The 23454-nt window shown below is 34.5% G+C and overlaps 2 protein-coding genes and 1 long non-coding RNA gene across 4 annotated transcripts in view; 2 read left to right on the top strand and 1 right to left on the bottom strand.

The window, feature by feature from the left end:
* The first annotated feature begins 2189 nt into the window (after positions 1–2189).
* Positions 2190–8436, top strand: LOC138129769 (cytochrome P450 4C1-like). The gene is made up of 8 exons (XM_069046061.1): positions 2190–2417; positions 2473–2664; positions 5148–5333; positions 5397–5463; positions 5519–5645; positions 6298–6685; positions 6736–6915; positions 6969–8436. Exons 1-8 carry the CDS (start codon positions 2222–2224, stop codon positions 7136–7138), a joined length of 1506 nt encoding a protein of 501 aa, XP_068902162.1. The 5' UTR covers positions 2190–2221; the 3' UTR covers positions 7139–8436.
* A 5004-nt stretch (positions 8437–13440) lies between these two features.
* Positions 13441–23454, top strand: part of LOC138129983 (cytochrome P450 4C1-like) — a 31567-nt gene continuing 21553 nt past the window's right edge. For both annotated transcript variants that reach the window (XM_069046338.1, XM_069046337.1), the window contains exons 1-6: positions 13441–13690; positions 13750–13941; positions 19607–19792; positions 19850–19916; positions 19969–20095; positions 20147–20537. In XM_069046338.1, the coding sequence (XP_068902439.1) occupies positions 13495–13690; positions 13750–13941; positions 19607–19792; positions 19850–19916; positions 19969–20095; positions 20147–20537 (1159 nt within the window). In that variant the 5' untranslated portion in view covers positions 13441–13494. The remainder of the gene's footprint in view (positions 13691–13749; positions 13942–19606; positions 19793–19849; positions 19917–19968; positions 20096–20146; positions 20538–23454) is intronic.
* On the bottom strand, positions 16450–18313 carry LOC138129990 (uncharacterized). The gene is made up of 2 exons (XR_011159451.1): positions 17198–18313; positions 16450–16908 (listed from the first exon to the last, which is right to left on the bottom strand). It is a non-coding gene; the product is annotated as an uncharacterized lncRNA (long non-coding RNA).

The raw sequence follows: 23454 nt of genomic DNA, 5'->3' as shown, positions 1-23454 counted from the left end.
GTTTTCTACCCAGTCCCTTTCTACTTTGCTTTGTTACTTTTCTAACTAGAAGTGCAAACGATTCTAGTTGTTTTCTACGATAAAGCGCTCTGTTTCTAATTTGCAATTCTCGCCCTTTAATTACAAATATGCCACAAATTTGAGAATGCTAAAAAACTAAATTAACCTGATGATGGGAGAATGGTATACAGGGTATCTATAATGTGATTCACGAATAGTGTCTGATTTAGCGCCTTTATTCCTGCAACATAAATTACTCTCGCATACAATACTTCGCTGTTTTTTCATTTGAATAAAATTTTGTGATCATAGTAATCTGATTACAAAAAAATTAAACAATTGTGTCAAAATAATTATATTTTTGTAAACAAATCAGACACTGTTCGTGATCATGCTGTATAAATGATTGTCGGGTCAAGCCAGCTCCGGAAAAAAATATTATTGTGCGACCTTTTTGAATACCTTAGACAGGAAAAATAACTATCAACTTATAATAAAAACAAATCATAGCAAAACAAATGTAATACTGGCCATTAATTAAACAGGTAAAGGCGGTAAACGGTGCAAATATCCAGATATCGTGTGAAATAATTTAGTTACAAATAAGTCACAGTCAGCACACGAATCATTAGCATTTTTACACATTAAATAAAGCGGACTTTTAAGGGATATACAGGCTGATTCACGTAGCCCGTTCATTAGAAACTTTCTGATTTCCCCAAATCATATTAATATGAAAATTGGTAGTTGACTACAATCGACTACTCTAAGTTCAAATGAAATATGTTCAAAATGGTGGCACTTCTGAAAATACCAGAAATCGACACCATCTTAATTTTTTTAAATGGAAAGGCCTCATTTTGACTTCACGTTTCGATTCTACGTTAAATTTTGAGTTTAGAACGTCTTTTTATCAACACTTATCTGTCATCGTTTTTGACCTGTCATCTTTTTTGTCAACTACCAATTTTCATATTAATATGAAAAAGTTTCTAATGAACGGGCTACGTGAATCAACCTGTACTTGTACGAGCTGAGGTTTTGTTGAGGTTTTCTGGCTTTCTTGAGTGCAGGCGGCCCATTACCGTCATCGTTATAAGATTCATTAGCAGCACTTCCATCACTTGAGGGTCGTGCAAATTGTGACAATAGTTACTTGGCCACTGTAAACTTGAAGTCCAAGTAATCCTTATAATCTTTTCTGGGCAAGCCTTGCAGTTGGGCATCCTTTCCATACATTAGCCATCCAAAATCGTAACATGTTATTTACAAATAAAAAATTAAATATCATGACTACATAGTGTGATGGAGGCCCAAGGTATCACCTATGGATACCTAAGTCAAAAGTCGTTGTCTAGGACAATGATGGAATGTACGAGTAAATTGTAATATGAATGTAGCCGGCAATTATTATATAATTACATTCGCAAACAAGCCATTCTTATTAAAATTCATTTCAGTGACAAATTCATCAGTGTAACTTCATTTTTTGACAAAGTGGCCACTGTCTCACCAAGTATTATAGAGAACAGGGGTTGAATAACGTATCATTTTAACACTATTTAAATTCTCTTTATAAAAATACCAAACATTTTTGTTTTTTTTCAATTTTATTAGAAAAATTTCCCAAGGAACAATTTTGAACATTTTCAGGTAATTTAAATTGTACAATACCACAATTTATTTACTGTTTAGGTAACAGTATTAAATTTTCAAACTGAAGCATTTGCCCGCACACACTTCACGGTGTATTTTCTCCAGTAATATCAGGTAAAACCCTAAAATGTTGGTATCCTTACGAAGAGAATTTAAATGCAAGAGTGTGGTAAGCCTGACCTGAAGATGACGTTGGGCCGCTGAGTTCGTCACTATTATGTGTCCTTTTCGATATCAAAATTAACCTGTTTCGAAATTTCACCTCGAGGTGTGTAGTTTTCAAGATAATCCAGGTGGATACATTACCTTGGACCACCCTGTATATTAATTATTACCGTCTGGTCTAGAGAAAATTTTATTATTACTATTTATAATATTTGTTTTATTTCTCCGTGGCATGTTTACACCGAAAAACTCTCCGAATCAAGGACGCTGTTGTCTTCTAACAAAATACTTAAATTTTGTTCTTTTTACGATAATATAAATAGATGGATACTTCACAAAAAATATTTCATTTCATAGTAACATTAGACGTAAAACAGATTCTGACCTTTGATTTAAATAAATGAATATGGTCATAAAGGAAGATAATTTTAACGTCAGTAGTGTTCTGTTACATTTATCATCAGTGGTGTTAGTGTTGTTTATTATTAATTATTGTTGGAAAAGAAGAAAGTTGTACTATCATGCCTCAAAGATAAATGGACCTTTTGCTTTACCATTTTTGGGAAGCATTCATCTATTCGCCAAAGGTTCAGATGGTAAAACAAGATGAGAATGTCAGAAAATATATACCTAACCAACTTTTCTTGTAAGAATGGTTTCTTAAATCAATGGAAGTGGCCGAGAAATATGGACCAATTGGAAAAATTTGGCTGGGTTCCTATTTATTCATTACAGTTTCCGATTCAGATGTTGTAGAATATGTTATGAAGCAATGTCTTGCTAAAGGGTCGTTGTACAAATTTCTTGAACCGACATTTGGTAATGGAATACTAACTGCACCAAGTATGTAATTTATTAGTAACATAAATTTAATACCTATTGTAAAAGAATTTGAAAAATCTAGATGTTACTTTTAAAAGTGTAAAAAAATGTAAAAAAAACTATAAAAAGATCAATATGTAAAAAACAGTGACCGCACGACAGAAATGAAAACTTCTATGATGCTCGTTACTGATTTTAAGTAATATGTTCCTATTCTATAATAGTTATTTGGATCACAAGTCCAGAAAATGATATTTTGCGAGTGTGAGTGATATTGCGTAGCCGAGGCGAAGCAACACGAGCACTCGCAAAACATTTTCTGGACGTGTAATCCACAAAATTTTTCATGCCGACAGATTTAAATCATTTTTTAAAAGTAAAAAATTTGTTTCACAAGCGGAATCGAACCGGCGACCCTCGCGTCCTTGAGCCGAAACGGAGTCCGTTGGCTATATTCAATGCTGCCTGCTTATTCTCTAGTCAAGGTCACTTTTATAAGTACTAGGCCGGGAATTTAACGTTCCCGGCGAATTTTGAATCATGCAAAACCGTCGATAACGGGGCGGCATGAAAAAAATATATCATTATGGATGACTTGGAGGAATAAGGAGCAAGACATAAATAATAATTAATATTATTTAAATCCAATGCTGTTTTTAAATCAACATCAAAAATCTGTATTTTTCAATAGAAACTGCAAATGCGTCCGCTTTTAGAGGTACACTCTAGCAAAATTTGTGAGGTTAGGTTTGGATGTTTAAGTTTTATTCTCTTGACGATGATATTGAGCATAACACAAGTTTTCATAGCAATAACAATACCCTGTATTATGATAATTTGTCCATTTTCCTCTTCACATTTTGCTACACAAATTTTTCCAATAGATGAATTGTTGAAGCCCTATAATTGAGGATTGCGTAATAAATCCTACATTCATCTGTAAACTTACAATATTTGTCGTGTCTTTATCGTTTATATTATATAAAACAATACAGGGTATTTCACGAGCGATAATGAGCCTGACGGAATAATAAATTCAACCCACAATACATTTTCAAAAAAAGCCGGATATTTTAATTTCAGTAGCCAGCTTTTTTCGGAAATATAGTGTGGGTTGCATTTTAAATTACGTCAGGCTTATTATCACTCGTGAAAAAGCCTGTATATATATACAGTTATTCCTGCAGCTCTGCACTGAGGTCAGTCAAGTCACAACACAACGTACAATGAAAATTTAAAATTGACAAGTGACGCACAGTTGACTGTTTTCGCTCGCTCCGCTAAAAAAACTCGACTCCCTTGATTTTAGCTTGCCGTGTCGTGCTGCGAACGATTTTCGTTTGTCCTGCGAATAATTTTACCGTGTCGCATAAAACTAATTCACTGCCCGGGAACAAAATGTATGTGGCGCACCTAAAGAAGTTTTCACTTCAAAAATCTTTATTTTAAAGAGTTCAATTCCATTGGTGATAAAATTTATTGCGTGGACTTCCATAACACCCTGTATAGCTACACACTTGTATTATGTATATTATAGTATTTTCAACCGAGGAAGCCCCATATATTTTAAAATATATTGTAAAGCCATCAAGGAGGGGCAAATTCCCATAAGCTGAATTTTGAAAACATTGTATACCTTATATTTTTAACAATAGAGTCCACTTTTCATTGCTACGGAACTTATGGAGAGACTGCAGTTGGAGTTTGGCCATCGTGGGTGGGGTTGAAGCCAGGTACATTAGAAAGCGCCCCGAGTTATTTCAGCGGCACCCAACAAGTAGATCACATTGAAGTTTAAAAATTAAAATTTATAGCAACTTTAATATAGACTTTATTTGAATTTTATAAAAATTAATGAAATTAATTTTCATCTTCGGAGTCCGAATAACACTCGTCGGAGTCATCTTCTTCCAACGATATAACGAATGGACTTTACACTTTCATCCCCACACTATTTTCCCCGTTATGACCATAAATTTATCTTTTCTTAAAATTAAATAATTAGGAAAAGATTAAGTTGATTTGAAAGCCTACTGTCTCGAAAAGAAATTTACCTTTTTTTAGAAGATTTGGAAAAGATTAAGTCAATCTGCTTACTGTTTCGGTAGTATAGGTAGGTACAACAAGTATCGTCTAATTGTAAATATTGTAGGTACTTATGTGTTGTTGATATGATATAATATTTTTGTACTACATATCATAAATAACAAATACTGCTGTTAGATTTAAAAAAAAAAAATTGTTTTGAAACTTCTGTCTTTTAAAGTTGTGAGATATTCATGAACACTTTTCCCATAAGGATCGACCGTATTGAATTGTAGATTTTACAACCAGTGGCTATAAGGTTGACTTTCGTTTATCACCGTTCTTACGGAAAACCGAACCCATCTCCACCCTGCACCCTGATTAGTCCTTTTGGTGTTTTGACATTTTAACAACTGACCAGACTTCCTAATTTGAAAATAGTATATAATACTTTTGTCACAATGTTAATTCTGTTTCAGTTTCAACATGGAGAACCCATAGAAAGATAATCAATCAAACATTTAATCAAAGCATTTTGAATTCGTATTTTGACATTTTTGTGGGACGTTCAAATGAATTAATCGCCAACTTAAAAAAAAACTACGTTAATTGTGAAACAAACATCTTTACACGATATTGCGAATCTACATTTAAAATTATTTGTGGTTAGTTAGAATTTTACAATATTATATCGCAAAAATTTTTGTTCTAACGTGTTATTATTGTAGACACATGTATGGGGGTAGATTCGGCCGATTTCAATTATCAAAACGAGTATTTGTTGTGGATTGCTGAGTAAACTAAATAAACTATAATAATTGTTCACAGAGTTTTAACTTAATTGTTTTAGAGGGGCATCTTACCTAGGCAAACGTATCTTTAATCCAATGTTACAAATTAATCTTGTGTGGAGGTTGTTTGGATATGAGAAAAAATTGGATCACCTTAACACAATGACTGATGCTTACGTCAGAAAGGCGAGTACAAATGACGCTTCAATTAGTTATTTATTGTATAAGTGTTTTAGATAGCATTTTATTCACGCAACACCAGAGCTTGCTCGAGCGTTTAATTTTCTTAAGTGAATAAAATGCTATCTAAAACACGCATGCAATACAACGTTTTATCCACAATCACACTCGAATCAGAATCGCCGAAATTTTATCTCATGTCATCCAAAATTAATTTGACATTTCACTCTGACAGCGGCTGTCACCTCAAAAATCACTAAAATTTCATTTTGAGTGTTTTATGGCGTGTTTTATGACTTATAAAACACTAAAGTTTTATAGACCACATTAAAGGTTGCCAAGCAATTGAATTATAATATAGTGATTGTAGATTAAATAATTTATTTCTAAATGTACTGTCGCGAGCAATAAATTTTGGTCGTCAATGTCATTTCAAAATTTGGTTAGATTGTCACAAATTTTAAAAATTTCCCTGCTGGATTATTCCCACCTCAACAAAGTGTCAAAAAATTAAGAAAAAAATGACAATTAATGTCATACAACATGATGATAGGTTATGATATTTACGACTGTTTTACAATGGAGCATTTTCGATTGCGTCAAAGAATGACCTTGACGACCAAAATTTATTGCTCGCGACTGTACCTATTACTTTTAGATTCTTGAAAGAAAAAAGTGTAATAAGGATGAAGTCGCCGATAGTTGCAATAATAAAAATTATTTAAGTAATTTAATGAAAATTACTCAAGAAGAGGGTAAATGGACTGACCAGGAAATGGTGTCAGAAACACAAACGATGATTGCAGCAGGCAGCGACACAACAGCTCTCACATTAAGTTTTGCCACTATAATGTTAGCCTTGCACCAAGGTATTCAAGAAAAACTTTACAAAGAGATGTGCGACATCTTTGAAAATACCGACAGAGATCCTACGTTGGATGATTTAACTCGAATGGACTATTTGGAACGTGTTATCAAAGAAACCATGCGATTATTTCCAATAGGACCTGTTCTGTTTAGACAGGTTCAGGAAGATATTAAAATACGTAAGTTTTTTAACGCTTTTAACTGCTGAAGTGTAATGAATATGTTGTAGGTGACATTGTCATCCCCCAAGGTAGCGAATTATTAATTCCTATACATTTTATACACAGGAATCCCATACATTGGCCAGATCCACTAAAATTTGATCCTGACAGATTCCTGCCAGAAGAAATTGAAAAAAGACCTCGTTATTCATTTATGCCCTTTAGCATTCCTCCGAGAAATTGTATTGGTAAAATATGTTTCATTAAAAAATTTTATATTTTAAATTTTTTGCCTTTACAGGAATGTCATTTGCCATGATGTCAATGAAAGTATCTTTATCAAATATAATAAGAAATTTCCGAATTATTTCAACTCAACACAAATCTATTGAAAGTATTAAGCTTCGTATCAATGTAGTAATTGCTAGTAAGAATGGCTACGGAGTAACTCTTAAACTTAGAAAAAAATAATTTGAAGATTTTTGTATCAGCAATATTTTTAAGTTAGTCATATTAATCGATTGTACATTTTCTTTTTAATTCTATACGAGTATAATAATTAGGTGGATAATTTTCAAACAACTTTTGCATTATTAATAATTCATTTTACGAGTTGAATTTACTCGTAATTTATTTTATATCTATTTAACAAATTTAAACGACATATATTTAGTACAATTGTTTACATTTTTTTTCGACAATTTCCGTTAGATACATTTTATATACCTACCGTGCGATCAACAATTATTTCGATCAAAGAAGGCGTTGAAATCTTGGCCTTATGTCGACAAGGAAGGAAGTATTTCTGGTTGCATATACCCGTTTCAATTTAAATTTGGAAACTTTTGCCGAAATTGGGCCAAATAGGCAACAACGCTGTATGTCAATTTTTCGTTATTGAAAACACTATTACCAAAGTAAGGTTTATCTTTTATGTCCTGAAGTAAAAACCACTTTTGCGTTAAAATTTGGTTAATAGTGACAGTTTGACGTTTATTAGCTGAATTAGCAAAGATACGAAAAATCTAAGACTGTCAAAGTCATAGCCGCCCTTTATCTAAGTAATTGTTGATCGCACCGTATTATGTAGGTACTCTCAATAAAAATAAATCTATTTCTATGTCACAATGAGCATTTTGTGACACTTAAAACAATTTCACAATAAAATTCATTCCCGTTGGATTTTCCTCATCAAGGTCAAATTACTTAATTTTTAGCAGAGTTAATTTTAGTTCAATAATAAATTTGAGCTGTGTATGTCGCCAATATGTGCTGATAAAGTAACCATGTGTAGTGGTGCAATACTATGTGCGTAGACTGTAAAAGGTTACGTCGAGAATAGTGAATCTCGGGTTATCCAGTAGAGATTTATTTTTGCAAAAAAATCCATTTGACATTATGGTTTTAAAAAATCAGTTGATAAGTTGATTATTTTAAAATATCTCATCAAAGGGGTATACCATAATTATACAGATATTTATAATCTGTTTCAAAATCAAAAATCCACCACCTGTTGAATTATGTTGGCAGAAAAAAAGAAATCCCTAGAAAAAGTTTAATTTTTTGGGTTGGCTCAACCTCCCGCCAAAATTTGACATTGAACTGTTGAGTTTATTTATGAAAGACAAAATAATTATTATGTACAAAAAGGTTTTAGATACCATATCATAGTTTTTGAGTGAAATAATAAAATGAGAACAAAAAACACGATGAACTACGACCAAAACGACTGTCCAACAAACACACTTCCTTAAATTTTACTTAACAAATAATCGTTTATGGTGGTGTTTGGTCCCAACAAAGGGTAAAAATAAATAAATGAATTTAATAACAGAAGTTGGTGGTTTTACTCCATGATATTTGACTCGCAGCCTGCGAATTTGGAACTGACTCCGGAACAATGACTAAACTGGGTAGGTAAATACAGAAGTTTATGGCGCGAACAGCATTATGAGAGTTTGAGATGCGAACTATGTGATCCGGTTTAGATTTGAATTATCCCACAATATAAATTGAACACGACGCGATGCCCTGGAAACCTTCAGTCAAAGCCTGTTCTACTCCGGTGATCGAAAATAAAAGGGAAAAAGGTTCTAACAGACTTATAGGGTACCTCTCTTCACGTGTCAGCTGGCCTAGTTTGGTCACTGTCCCGTTTACGGGTGACGCGGCTGCTTGTGCACTTACGCCGGACCACAGCTAATTTAGTGCGATGGACACTGGCGGTAGCTTCCCCGACGGCGAAGGCTCCCAAGTAATGAATAATAAATGAAGTTATTTTATAATAAGTTTGTAATAGATCGCCTTGACGAGAACACGTTTCCCCAATCGATAAATGCAAGAGGATCACATACAATATTGGTGTTTTTCTGTTTCGTAATTGGCACTGACTGAATATTTTAACTTGACACGACATTAAAAAAAAATTAGGTTATGTCGGGTATGTTTATGCTCACGACTTGCTAGATAGTCAGAATGTCTATAGCGGCCTGGGCGTAGACCGAAAAATCCTATTGTTCTCATGATTCTGACATTTGGGGTTGTTTTCGGGGGTTGCTGTTAGCAACTAATTGTCATGCTATCAAATGTGTGACAACTTCATGTTCATCGTGACAACTTAGACATGCAGTCCACACACATGTATCTGCATGATGCGTAGTTGTCCAGTGATAAATGATTAATTGATTACTGATAATTACAGTTCGGATAATCTAAATTGGTAGAAGCAAGATGTTAGGCCACTGGTTCGGTTGTGAGGGAGGTACAAAGTTTCGGCGCCGCTTTTTTGAAAATATCTTTCTCCGTGGCGACTGCAAATTCATAGAATAATAATTTGTCCAAAATTATATAATTATATTCAAAACTGTACAAAACTTAAAGTATACTTTCCACTCATTTCCACCAAGAATGGCACGGATTAATTAATATAATTGTTTTGTTATGAACGCATCTTTATCTGGAATGACCCGCTTAGGAAATAATGTACAGTCGTTGACCAAAATAAAATAGGACAAAGTGTTACTTTAGACAGTTTCACAATTAAAGATTTGTGTAGTGTAACTGAGGCGTATGTGTCTCAGATTACAACTTGATTTGACTTGACGATTGATCTACAAAAAGTTAGGTTGTGTTTTTTACTTGTCATCTCGTCACTATCACTATGTTCAATTGAGTGATTGTGAGTTTTTGAAATATCGTCGAATGATGACATTTATCAGAATTGTTTTTTTATTTTTGACACTTTTGTTTCCTAAGAGATGGATTTCGCAAAAATATCGAATTACACAATCGGAATTTACTTTGTCCTATTTTATTTTGGTTAACGACTGTACCTACTGCAAATCCAACAATTTTAATATTATTCCAGAAATAGGTTTACAACTAACGGCATTTGTTGTAGCCGCATTTACAGCAATATCGGTTCTAACAGCAAGTTCAAATTGACACTGTCAAATAAATTGCAAAATTTAGTGAAATAACACCAATAAAGATTGAGACTGGTTCATTGAATTCCTTCATAATAGTGTATTAAAAACAAGTTTCATTCAAGGTCTGATGAAACGAGTTTTTTTTTGGTAATGGTAATGGTAATGGTAATGGTTGGTAATGTCTTGATTTTAAACTAATTTTAAACTTTGATCTAGTCGCCTTTTGTTTTATCCAAATTTTATCACGAAATACGAATATGGCAGATAATCAAGGTAATCTTGCACGCAGGCTCCCTGAAATACCTAAAAATTGCAAAAACTATGGTCAAATTTTTTCACTGCACACTTCCTGTTCTTGGCATATTTTCTAATTTAAACTGATATGCATGACAAGATAATTCCACATTAAGTTTTGCCAACCTATAAACTTTCGTAAGATGTCTATAATGACATCGCAATTGATGACGTCGCATTCGTCAAAATGGAGGCAAATTAGTGAAGTGAAAACTTCTTTAGGCGCACCACATACGGTGTGATCAAGAATGACCATGGGCGTAGCAAAGGGGGGGGCCAGGTGGGCCCGGCCCACCCCAGAATCCTTCTGGCCCACCCCAGAATAAAAGTAAAACACATTAAAAACAATATACATCTGCAATATCTATCTATCGTCTGTCTGTGGTTTAAAATCTGGCCCACCCCAGCAAAAAATCATTGCTACGCCCTTGAGAATGACCTAGTCTGTTGGTAACAATGAAATTTGGCAAATTTTAAATTTACCATCAAAGATTCATTTTTTTAATAGCATAAACATAACCGGCATAACCAAAACTGTTTTTAACGTCGTCTCAAGTTAAAAAATTCAGCCAACGCAAATTACGAGACAAAAAACACCAGAACTTTTCAACTGGTTCATTGCCAACAGACTCAGTCATTGTTGATCACACCGTACATTTAATTACTGAGCAGTGAATTAGTTTCATGCATCACGTTCGCAGCTGGCAGCGTCACGTTCGTGGCAAGCGTCACTTATCAGTTTTAAATTTTCATTGTACGTTGTGTTGTGACCTGACTGACATCAGTTCAGAGCTGCAGGAGTAACTGTATATATATATATACAGGATATTTCACGAGTGATAATAAGCCTGACGTAATTTAAAATGCAACTCACACTATATTTCCGAAAAAAGCTGGCTACTGAAATTAAAATGTCCGGCTTTTTTGAAAATGTATTGTGGGTTGAATTTATTATTCCGTCAGGCTCACTATCACTCGTGAAATACCCTGTATAATTTTATACAACGTGTAACAGAAATAAGTACATTCATTTTAACTGGTAATAAAACTCATCAAGAACAACAAGTTTTCTAAATAAAATTTTTTTGTAAACGTTCTTGTTAATGAGTTAAAATTGTTTAAAATGTTTCACGAATTTCGCCACCCGCCACTGGAGACCACGCTACCTGGTCGCTGTGCTTAGAATGTTTACTAATGCGGCTGAACGGCTCGTTAATTTATGGGGGGGAAAATGTTAAAAAAAATTGCCGATTTCGAAAAAGTGGTACATAGAAAAATTGTTCATCATGATGAGTTCTGTTACCGGTTAAAATTAATGTACTTATTTCTGTTACACGTTATATAATATAAACGATAAAGAGTTCTATTAATATGAATATCAAAAAACGGGTTCCATATACCTAGTTGATCAAAACATCAATATGGGTTTAACTAGCGCGTTATAAAAAGTAGTTTTCAAGAACGATTCCCGTTTTTTTCATTCGTTGTTGCAAAATTATTTCGTCTTTAGCATAATTGTATTTACTAGACTAGTAGGACAAATACAGGGTGTAACAAAAACAAGTGCATTTATTTTAACTGGTAATAGTACTCATCAATTACAATAACTTTTCTAAATAAAATTTCTGGGAATTTGCAAAACTGAATTACCATTTGTCCCCCCATTTTTTTTAACGTGACGTTCACGTTGAATGCAGTTTTATAAATCTAAACAATTTTTTTAAACAGGAATCGTAAAAACTCAATGTTTTTGTTTCCCCCGTATTGCATTTGATGCATAAAAATGTCTCACTTTCGTTTGTTTTTTGTTACCTCCTTGTTTTATTTCTTTATGAAATGTAGGTAGCTACATGAATTTGTTTTCGAAAAAAAATATTTAGAAAAGTTGTTGTAATTGATGAGTACTATTACGAGTTAAAATAAATGCACTTATTTTTGTTACAGCCTGTATAATAAAGAATTAAACATGCAAGAAACTGGAATAATTAATTAAGTTTTAATTTTAACTTTAAGAATCTGCTCAAATCATTATACCGGGTGACCCGACGTAAATTATTCACCTGCATTATTCTGAAAACTAAAGATTTACATGACAAACGCCGAAGTAGGTCAATTTTGATATCCCAAGGCACACGTGTCGGCGATAAATTCAGCAGTGCAACTTGATTTTTTGACAAGGTGGCTACTGTCTCGCGAACTACCGCGTGACTTTTAATGACTGAAATTATTTTTGTTCGAATCAACAGACAACTTTTTGACAAATGACTAGCAGTACCAATTATTCCAGAATGCAAACTCACTAAATTTCTCCCAATTATTAAAATACACCCGGTATTATGGATAACAGGGATTGAATGACATATAATTTAAACAATTGTGAACTCATACAACAATTTCACGCAATTTAAATTGTCTATAAATAAAACAACACCACAATTTATTTACTATTTAGGTACTCGTAATATTATTAAATTTTCAAACTGAAGCATTTGCCTGCATACAATAAAAACATCCTCGTCCAGCTCGCTTCTAACAATTTGCAGAACTTATAGTCAATAATAGGATGAAAACCATTTACATTTCAATCACCAGCGTTCTATTTACTGATGCTACATAAATAGCAATAAAGTTATGATACTATTTTAAAGATAATTGGAATTGCTTTAAAATGATGTATCACTTGACCACACTTCACAGTGTACTTTCTCCAGTGATATCAGGTAAAACTCAAAAATGTTGATGTCCCAATCAAGAGAATTGAAAATGCTTTCATCTTGCAAGAGGGTGATATTGGGCCGCTGATTCGTCACTATTATGTGTCACTTTCGATATCAAAATTAACCTGTTTCGAAATTTTCCCCCGAAGTCTATAGTTTTCAAGATAATCTAGGATCTAGGTGGATACTTTTCCTTGGGCCACCATGTATATTAATTATTACCGTGTCCGCGGTATGTTTATACCGAAAAACTGTCCGAAGCAAGGAAGCGGTTGGCCTCTAACAAAATACTTGATTTTTGTTCCGTTTACGCGATTATATAAATTGGTGGATACTCCACAAGAAATATTTAATTTCATAGTAGACGTGAAAGAGATTCTGAATTTTAATGGATGTCGTCATGGAGGAAAATAATTCTAACGTCAGTAGTGTTCTGTTTCATTTATCATCAGTGGTGTTAGTGTTGTTTATTATTAATTACTGTTGGAAAAGAAGAAAATTGTACTATCATGCTGCAAAGTTGAAGGGACCTTTTGCTTTACCATTTTTGGGAAGCATTCATCTTATCGTCAAAGGTCCAGATGGTAAACCAATGTGAGAGTGTTTGAAAATATATACTTACTTAAATAACTTTTCTTGGAAGAATGGTTTCTTAAATCAATGGAAGTGGCGGAGAAATATGGACCAGTTGGAAAAATCTGGATGGGTCCCTATTTATTCATTATAGTTACCGATTCAGATGTTCTAGAATATGTTCTGAAGCAATGTCTTGCCAAAGGATCGTTGTACAGTTTCATTGAGCCGCTATTTGGTAATGGAATACTAACTGCACCAAGTATGTAATTTATTAGTAACATAAATTTAACACCTACAGTAAAAGAATTTGAAAATTTGTAAATTGTATTTTATCTTCGAGAGCGTTTTTATAGTCGAGACCCTTATTAGTAATTACGTTCGACAAGATAATTAAATTTTACCGTCTTGTACTGTAGTTTCAATTTGGTTGTAGGTCGTAAAATTTTATTGGATATTATGAGCGATTAACGGGCACAATGGTTGGGTTTGAAAAGGTTGGGAAGCGGCGCGTGCCGTTTGCCGTACAATGCAAATATACCAAATGTACAATGCAACCCTGCTTAACATATTACCTGCTAGTGGTAAACTAGGATTTATAAGCCCTGCAAGATCTTTAACTTAAAGTACCATAAAATTTTACGACCTACAACCAAATTGAAACTACAATATAATATTCTATTTTTTATTATTAAAACATTTTTTTTTTAAATCATTACTAATCCTGTCGCACCAATCGCGAAAATCTCTGTAAGTTTTTTCGGTATCGTAGTTTGCTTTTCTCAGGTAACAGATTTGTGCTGATTCCCACAATTTTGGGAGCGGGGTACACTCTATTTCACTATTGCACATTATTTATTTCTTAAAAAATCTAAGTAAATGTCAATTTGGTTTGACTTTTCTGAACTAAAATTTAATTTTGTGAAAATGCTTTATTTGCCCTACGGACTTTCCGATTTCTCATTACAAACATATCTCTTTCATCCATCCTATGTCTCTTCCGTCTTCTTTCAGTATTTCTTCCCGCTTCTTTGCCTCCCTCTCTCTCATTTCGCCGCATCCGCTTCACATGTGCTCAATGGTCTCACTCTCCGCTCTGCACATCCTGCACCTTCTCGTCTCCTCTTCCGTCCAATACCTATTACCTCTCTCCTCGTTCCCGCATCTGAATCTCGCCATTATTCTCTGGCCTTATCTCTCTCCAGGTACACCGGAACATCCTCTGTCATGCATCTCTCATACTCCCTGTTGTACCTGAATTCTCTGATTCTCTCCCTTCTCTCTTGCTTATCCGTGCCCCTCTCGCTCAGCTCCGCACTCGTCCATCTTCCTTCCGCTCTCATTCTTTCCACTTCACCATTGGCCTACCCGTTCCTCCTGCAGTACTTCTCTCTTTCCTTCTCATCCTCGTGCTTTTTCTTTGCTCTATAACACTCAGACAGTATCCTGCACTCTTCCCTTTCGCCCATTCTGTCCTTGCACTTTGCCGCTCTCCTTCCCGCTTTCAATTTCAGCTTGCTCCTCTTGCACTCTTCTCTCACTATGTACCCCGGTGATTCTCTGTCCACTCCTAGCCCTCATCTCAAATATTTTTCTTGCACACTCTCTTCATCTCCTCTTGTTCCTTACATCTCCAGATCTCTGTCCCATACATCAGCACGCTCTCTACCATGCTCTAAATCATCATCATTCTCCCCCTGAACTCATCTCCCCACTTTCTCTCTCCTATTCCCCAAGCACATCCAACTATCTTGTTCACCTCTCTAACTACGTGGCCACCATTTACCTTCTCTTTCTCCCACCCTTACCTTGCTTCTTGTTCTCCCGTATACCTCCTCGACTTTCCGCACCAGCCATTCGCTTACTCCTCTCTCTCTCTGTCTCGCTCTCTCTCTCTCTCCCTCTCTCTCTCTCCCTCATACACACAAACATTTTCTCTCTGTCCACCTTGTCGAACACCGCCCTGGAGTCTACGAACAGTGCGCACATCCTCCCCTCCTTTCTTTATCTGTTCGCTTTTTGCCAGATGATCCAGGATGTACACATTGCCCATAGTACCCCTTCCCTTTCTGAACCCTGCCTGACTATCCGGCACCATTCCCTTTTCCTCGATCTCTCTCTTCATCTTTTCACTCAAGACTGACACATACAACTTATACCCTGTGTTCAGGAGAGTTATTCCTCTGTGGTTTTCCGCTTTGTGTTTCTCGCCCTGTTTAAAAATTGGGCAGATTACGCCTTCTCTCCAGTCTACTGGGGGATCCGTCTCCTCTCCACACACCATTCATCAGTTTAACCATTCTCTCTACCATTCTTTCTGTCCCATACATCCACGCTTCATTCTGCACCCCGTCCCTCCCCGGTACCTTTTTCTTTTTCAGCTTCTTTATTTGTCTCTCCACCTCTTTTACTGTGATTTCTGTTTTCTCTGACGCTGTCTGCTTCTCCTTCATTTTTGTTTCCCCCTTCCAGCAGTTTTATGAAGTACTCTTCCCATTCTTGCATTGTTATTTCCTCGCTCACTGATTCCTTTTTCTTTCTCTCTCGCACAGACAATTAAACATAGTAAGACTGTCTAGATCTATTCAAATTTCAATGACGCGCGATACTAACGACGCGCTAACGTAGGGCCGAACTAGATGTATAATAAGTTGCATATTCCTCAATTATTGCATTCGAATGTATAATTAGTTGCATATCGACATATTTTTTTGTTTTCATTTACCTATTTTTCATATTATGGTTTTATTTATAAAAAAAAACAAAGACAAACAATTATCCAAACATTTTATTTCATTATTTTTAGAGTTTTCTTATAAAGTTTTTAATTTTGAAATTGTTTTTCGCTTATAACGATCCATGTAATAGATTATCTTTTCTCTGAGATTGAGTTCACAAATTTTGGTACGTTGAAAAACCTATAACACTTTGCCTGAGAAGTTTGTTGAATGTGCACGTTCTGGGACAACTTCAGGATCAGGAATCACAACTTCTGTAATTTACATAGTCATTAAAATCTTCGAATTGTCTGGGAAAACTGTTATTTTGTGACACTGTGAATTTGGAACGAAAAACTGATGGGAATGGCACGGCACACCTATAAAATCTAGTTTTTTGGGAACTTGTAAAATAATTTTCTGAAGAGCGGTCTTGCCAAATGAGTGAATTTTGTAATTTTGAAGGAAGTATTCCAGAAGTATCTAAAACGTTTATCCACCTTTTTTCAATTCTGAAAATATAATTTTTTGTAATAACTTTTTTTTCGAAAGTATTAGGTACAGCTGGTTTCAAAAAAATCGGGAAATGAAAATTTTCCTAATGTAAATTTGGTTTTGTCGATTTGTCAATTAATTGTCTAATTGACAATACCTCTCAAGTGATTTTTAAAAATGTGATTGAATTTTGACGTTAAATCTAACCTATCTCCCGTAAGAAGGTTTCACACTATGGAAAAATTGCAAAAATGTGTCAATTTTATTCTGACAGTTCCCGTTTTTTTTGCAACCAGCTGTACTTACCGAATACGAACTTTTTGATCAAAAACTATTCAAACAAGTTAGTCAGGCTTCGACATCGCAGGTAGAAGAGGCTCGGGACAAGTACGAAAGTCGTTTTGGATTATTTTATAATTTTTATCATAACGAAATTGATTAGCAAATTTTTGACAATGATTAATAAAGATTTTTGAAAGGAAACGAATTTGATTTTTTGAATAAATCATATTTCCCGCTGTCAACGTAAATAGCCGATTCATCATCGACTAAATACGGTTATTTAGTTCGGCCCTACGCTAGGGTTGCGCTAGCATCGTCCAGTCTCCTAGGTTTTATATGGACTTTAACAGTCTTAATTCGTTATTGGTCTGTGCTCTCTCGGTTTATGTATTTCCATACCTCCTTCTCTGTTCTTATTTCCTTTATCTATTTCGCCTCCCTCTCCCTCTTGTATCTCTTCTTCTCCCTACATCTCTCTTTGTATCACCTTTTCGCTTCTAGAATTCTGCTTCGGTCGACATTGTTCCTCCCCCATTCTCTCAACGCCCTTAGCGCTTGCTTCTTCAGTTGTTCACATTCTCTATCCCACCACCAATTTTTCCTTCCGACCCCTTTGATCCCCTTACTGTCACCTCCTTTTTCGGCGTCGCTTTCTCGATCAATTCTTTCAGCTCTGCCGCCATCTTCTCCACGTCCTGCTCCTCAAATCTTGCTTTCTCCTCTCCTCCTGTACTCTTCCACTCCTCGTCCATCCCACACTTTTATTGTCACCTTCTTCTGCTCCTCCCTTGCATCTCCTTCTCCTCTGTCTTCGTGGTTCGTTCCTTCTATCATTATTTCCACTCTTTCCCATGCTTCCTCGTTTACTATTGCGTAGTCTATAACTGTTTCCCCCCTGCTACCTACGTAGGTCCATTCCCCTTCTTCGTCCCCTTGTTTGTTCCCGTTCAATACTTCCCATCCATTTTCTTCTATTCATTCCATCAGTCTTTTTGCCTTTGTATTTAAATCGAACCATAAATAACGGAGATATGGCTTGCCAGGTTTTTTAGGAGACGCCCTGTATGAGTGCTAGAGTCGAAGGACAAATTAAATTGGGACAAAAATGACAATCACATAAATTCAAAATTTACAAATTTGCATTGTTTAATTACGGCTGTGTCACAAATTGGTTAACTTTGGTGTGACATATTATATAGGGTGTCTCAGCTAAGATTCTCGAGCCTTATATCTTGGTTATTTTCCAACGGATTTTTATGAAATTTAAAATGCAGATATTTTAGACGGTGAAGAATAAAATCCCATTAATGCAATAACCCAAGTCTTAAAAACACAACTTTTACATGCCTTTTTAAAATGTTGAATCACTTAAGATTTATATAAAAAAATTGACCGTCAATAAAAAATGCTGTAGGAAGAAACTCGTCTTTGAAAGACGTCTGGTTTGCAAGAAAAAAGAAAAGACTCTGTTAAACGTGGCTACAGATGCAAAAACGTAGACCCTTATGAAACAAACGCGCACTATCGCCGAATTTTGGTCATCCCTTTTCGCACAAACGCAGGTAACATTTTTGACATTTATTTTTCTAAACTTACAAACACTTACAAAGATATAGACAAGATTTGGACGTAATTTTTTACTTTTGACAGATTTTAAGGGGTGTAAAAAATGTTGCTTGGCAATTTTTCATCAATTGTTTCAAAAGGTGACTGCTCAAATACCTTAGAAATTTAGATCAAATTTGTAACAACAAAATCTTATCTTTTCGTTGAATCAGACGAGTGATTTAGTTGATTGTAGTTGATTGTAGACACCTATTTTTTAATGTTTAACAATGTAATAATAATTGCGCTTAATTTTCAATAAAGGAAACATGTCTTAAATTACATTTTTTAACTTGAGGTAATTTCATTATCACTAATTGAACCTTCACCCCGTCTAAAATCTCTGTATTTTAAATTTCATAAAAATCCGGGCAAATAACCGAGATATTAGGCGACACTGACACTGACAAATATGTCATATACGAGTAGGTACAGTCAAATTCCGAAATTTGATTAGGGTAAATTGGATTTTCATCAAGGATTATAAAGTCAGTGTCAGTTTTTGACATATTATGTCAGAATCGGGCGTAAATTTTGAAATGCCGCAATTATCTAATTTGCAAAAATGATGTGACGTCACTTTCAATACCATTCCTTGGAAAATGCTCCATTGTAAAACGGTCGCAAATATTATAACTTCTCATCATGTTGTGTGACATTAACTGGCATTTATTTCTCATTTTTTGATACTTCGTTGACAGGGACATAATCAGGCAAGGAAATTTTTTAATTTGTGATAATGTAACCAAATTTTGAAATGACATTGACGCTATGGAAAATGCTCCATTGTATTTTAATATGTTTGTAAAAGTGTTAATTCTGTTTCAGTTTCAACATGGAGAACCCACAGAAAAACTATTAATCAAACATTTAATCAAACCATTTTGAATTCGTATTTTGACATTTTTGTGAGACGTTCAAATGAATTAATCGTTAACCTAAAAAAGAACTACATGAATTGTGAAACAAACATCTTTACACGATATGGCGAATCTACATTTAAAATTATTTGTGGTTAGTTAACATTTTACAATAGCAAAAAATTTTTGTTTTAACATGTTATTATTGCAGACACATGTATGGGGGTAGATTCGACCGATTTCAATCACCAAAACGAATGTTTGTCGTGGATGGCTGAGTAAATTAAATAAACCATAATTTTCCACAGAGTTTTAATTTAATCGTTTTAGAGGGGCGTTTTACGTAGGGAAACGTTTATTTAATCCTATATTACAAATTAATCTTGTGTGGAAGTTGTTGGGATATCAGAAAAGAATAGAGCAGCTTTGTGCAATGGGTCATGATTACGCTAGAAAGGCAAATACAGTTGACGTTCTAATTATTTATTGTTAAATGAATTAGTTTTAGATTGTTGAAAGAAAAAAAAATTCTAATAAGGATGAAGTCGCCGATTGTAGCAATAATAAGAATTATTTAAGTAATTTAATAAAACTTACTGAAGAAGAGGGGAAATGGACCGACAAGGAAATGATGGAAGAAATACAAACGATGGTTGCAACAGGCAGCGACACAACAGCTATCACATTAAGTTTTGCCACTATAATGTTAGCCTTGCACCAAGATATTCAAGAAAAACTTTTCAAAGAGATGTGCGACATCTTTGGAAATACCGACAGAGATCCTACGTTAGATGATTTAACTCGAATGGATTATTTGGAACGTGTTATCAAAGAAACCATGAGATTATTTCCAGTAACACCTGTTATACTCAGACAGGTTCAGGACGATATTAAAATACGTAAGTTTTTTAACGCTTTTAACTGATGAACTGTAATGAATATTGAAACGTTTCCACTTCCTTGATTTTCCCTCGATGAAACTTTCCTCCCTCATTTGGTGTATTGCTGTTTGTCGCATTCCCTCGGATGAAATTTTTGCGGAAAAATACGAAACAAAAATAATGCTAAAAGAAATATTTATGGATCCTACGTTGTGTTTTATTTTTCATTTTGTTTAATTAGGTTCTAACGAGAGGCCGTGCCTTCGGAAGGTTTTTTTTATTATTTAACAAATAATCGAGTGTGGTGGTGTTTGGTTCCAACAAACAGTGTGAATAAAACAGTGAATTTAATAAGGACGTTGGTGGATATTTGACTCAATGATATTTGGCTTTCGTCCCGTGAATTGAGATGTAACCCACGAATAAATGACTAAGCTGGGCAAATACAGAAGTTTCTGGAGAGAACATCATTATACGAGTTTGAGATGCGAACTATGTGATCCGATTTAGATTTGAATTATTTCCCCAATTAAACTGAACCCGACGCGATGCCCTGGAATCTCATAGATCACCCTGGTCTATTCCGGTGGTCGAAAATAAAAGGGAAAAAGGTACTAATAAGGCCAAAGGGTATCTCTCTTCACGTGTCAGTTGGCGTAGTTTGGTCGCTGGCCCCCTTGGGGGTGACGCGGCTAATTGTGCTTTTAGGCCGTACCACTACTAATTGAGTGTGACGGACACTGGTGGTAGCTTCCCGAACTCTAGATTCCAAGACATAAATAATGAATGGAAATATTTTAAAATGATTGTATACTAGTTCGGTAAATACAAGAAGATCACATACTTCGCGATAAAGAATTTAATTCAAGATTTTAAAGAGTCACGAGTACAAATAATGTACCAGAATTAGAGAAATAATTTACCTTGTAAATGTGAAGCACGTAGTCACAAAATGGCTGCTGGAGGTACCCAACGTACCTCCGGCTACTTTGGAGATCAATTATAGTTTCCGTCTTCCACCATAATTTTAAATGTTCAAATTTAGACTTTTGCTAGGACCAGACCGAATGTACATAATGTGTTGTTGAATTAGAACTCTGAAAAAGAACATTAAATTACTGACTCTATACAATAATAATAATAATAATAATAATAATAACAAACAGAATTAAACAGGAACACTGAATTACTGACTCTACGCAATAATAAAAATCAGCACCAAGAATTAAACAGAATTAAAATGAAAAAACAGAATTAGAATGAAACAAGCAGAATTAAAATGAAACAAACAGAATTAAAATGAAACAAATTAACATTATTTTGAAACCTAAATTGGGCTTGAAAAGTTGTTACGAAAGTGCCATGTCAGGCAATTAAATTCCGTTGATCTGCTACTTCTAAAAATTGTTCTACATTGGTTTGATTCCCCAAAACTGTTTTAATTAATTCGTAATTTTCATTCTCTCTCTCACTCACACCTCTAATTTCTACGACTACCTGGCTTTACCGTTACCCGGTTCTCTGTGTTTTCTACCGACTCCCTTTCTACTTTGCTTTGTTACTTTTCTAACTAAAAGTGCAAACGGTTCTAGTTATTTTCTACGATAAAGCGCTCTGTTTCTAATTTGCAATTCTCGCCCTTTAATTACAAATATGCCACAAATTTGAGAATGCTAAAAGAGTAAATTAATCTAATGAACATTGATTTGGTGGTTCTCTCAATTTGAAATCTCCTAACATCAAATTCATTAACTCAATTATCCCCTGATTTTAACTGGACTCCCCAAATTGTCGAACGCGTAAGTTTTGCAATGTTTTTTCCCCATGGAAATTGTTATCTTTGTGTTGTGTTCGAACCGGGCGCGTACCTGCGTTTTCAAAGAAAGGTTGGCAGATTTCACTTGGGGAATGTGGTACCACTCTTGCCGACATTAATAAAATTTACAACTGACTGACCAGCATTTCCGCAAATGAACGGTATTTAAAATATTTCGTTGGAATTATTTTAAAATTAAAATTCTTAATTTATCGAACCTATTCGGACCGTTACAATATGTTGTAGGTGACATTGTGATCCCCCAAGGTAGCGAATTACTCATTCCTATAAATTTTATACATAGGAATCCCATACATTGGCCAGATCCACTAAAATTTGATCCTGACAGATTTCTACCAGAGGAAATTGAAAAAAGACCTCGTTTTTCGTTTATGCCCTTTAGCATTCCCCCGAGAAATTGTATTGGTAAAACATTGTCCATGAAATTTTTTCATATCTTAAATTTTTTGTCTTTTCAGGGATGTCATTTGCGATGATGTCAATGAAAGTTTCTCTATCAAATATAATAAGAAATTTCCGAATTATTTCAACTCAGCACAAATCTGTTGAAAGTATTAAACTTCGTATCAATGTAGTACTTGCTAGTAAGGATGGTTACGGAGTAACTCTTAAACCTAGAAAAAAATAATGTGAAGATTTTTGTGTCAGCAATATTTTTAAGCTAGCCAAATTAATTGATTGTAATTTTTTTTATTTATTAAACTTATACCATGCCATCATTTAGATGAAAGAAGGCTTTGAAATTTTGGACGAATTTAAAGGATATCTATGTATATATTTAGTATAAGTTTTTAATTTTTTTTTTTAATCAATTTCTGTTTTTTTTTATGCGTTTATTGTGTTTGATTGTGTTGATATATGTATACAGAGTGTCCCAGAACTGGCGTACATCCCGTTAACTGCAAATGTAAATATTTATTCCGAAATGGATTCGGCAAGAAAAAATTGTTTAAATCCTTTTGTTTTTAAGTTACAATGATTTTAATTTAACCAATCATCGTAGACAAATATGAATTCAATCCATGCGTTTCCTAGGAAACAACAGCTCACGGTAGATTTATTTGTAATCTTTCTGTTGGGATTGGCTAACTTAAAATA

Source organism: Tenebrio molitor, chromosome 4 (assembly GCF_963966145.1).
Source record: "Tenebrio molitor chromosome 4, icTenMoli1.1, whole genome shotgun sequence".
NCBI lineage: Eukaryota > Metazoa > Arthropoda > Insecta > Coleoptera > Tenebrionidae > Tenebrio > Tenebrio molitor.
Note: the sequence above shows the minus strand (reverse complement) of the source record. Positions and strands in the feature narration are given on the sequence as shown.

What these genes read in the sequence shown, in the direction of transcription:
- LOC138129769 (XM_069046061.1), top strand. Translation starts at nt 2,222, where the DNA reads ATGAATATGGTCATAAAGGAAGATAATTTTAACGTCAGTAGTGTTCTG. An exon ending in TATTTGTTGTGGATTGCTGA is followed by an intron (nt 5,464 to 5,518) that starts GTAAACTAAATA and finishes TAATTGTTTTAG; the next exon opens with AGGGGCATCTTACCTAGGCA. An exon ending in TCCTCCGAGAAATTGTATTG is followed by an intron (nt 6,916 to 6,968) that starts GTAAAATATGTT and finishes TTGCCTTTACAG; the next exon opens with GAATGTCATTTGCCATGATG.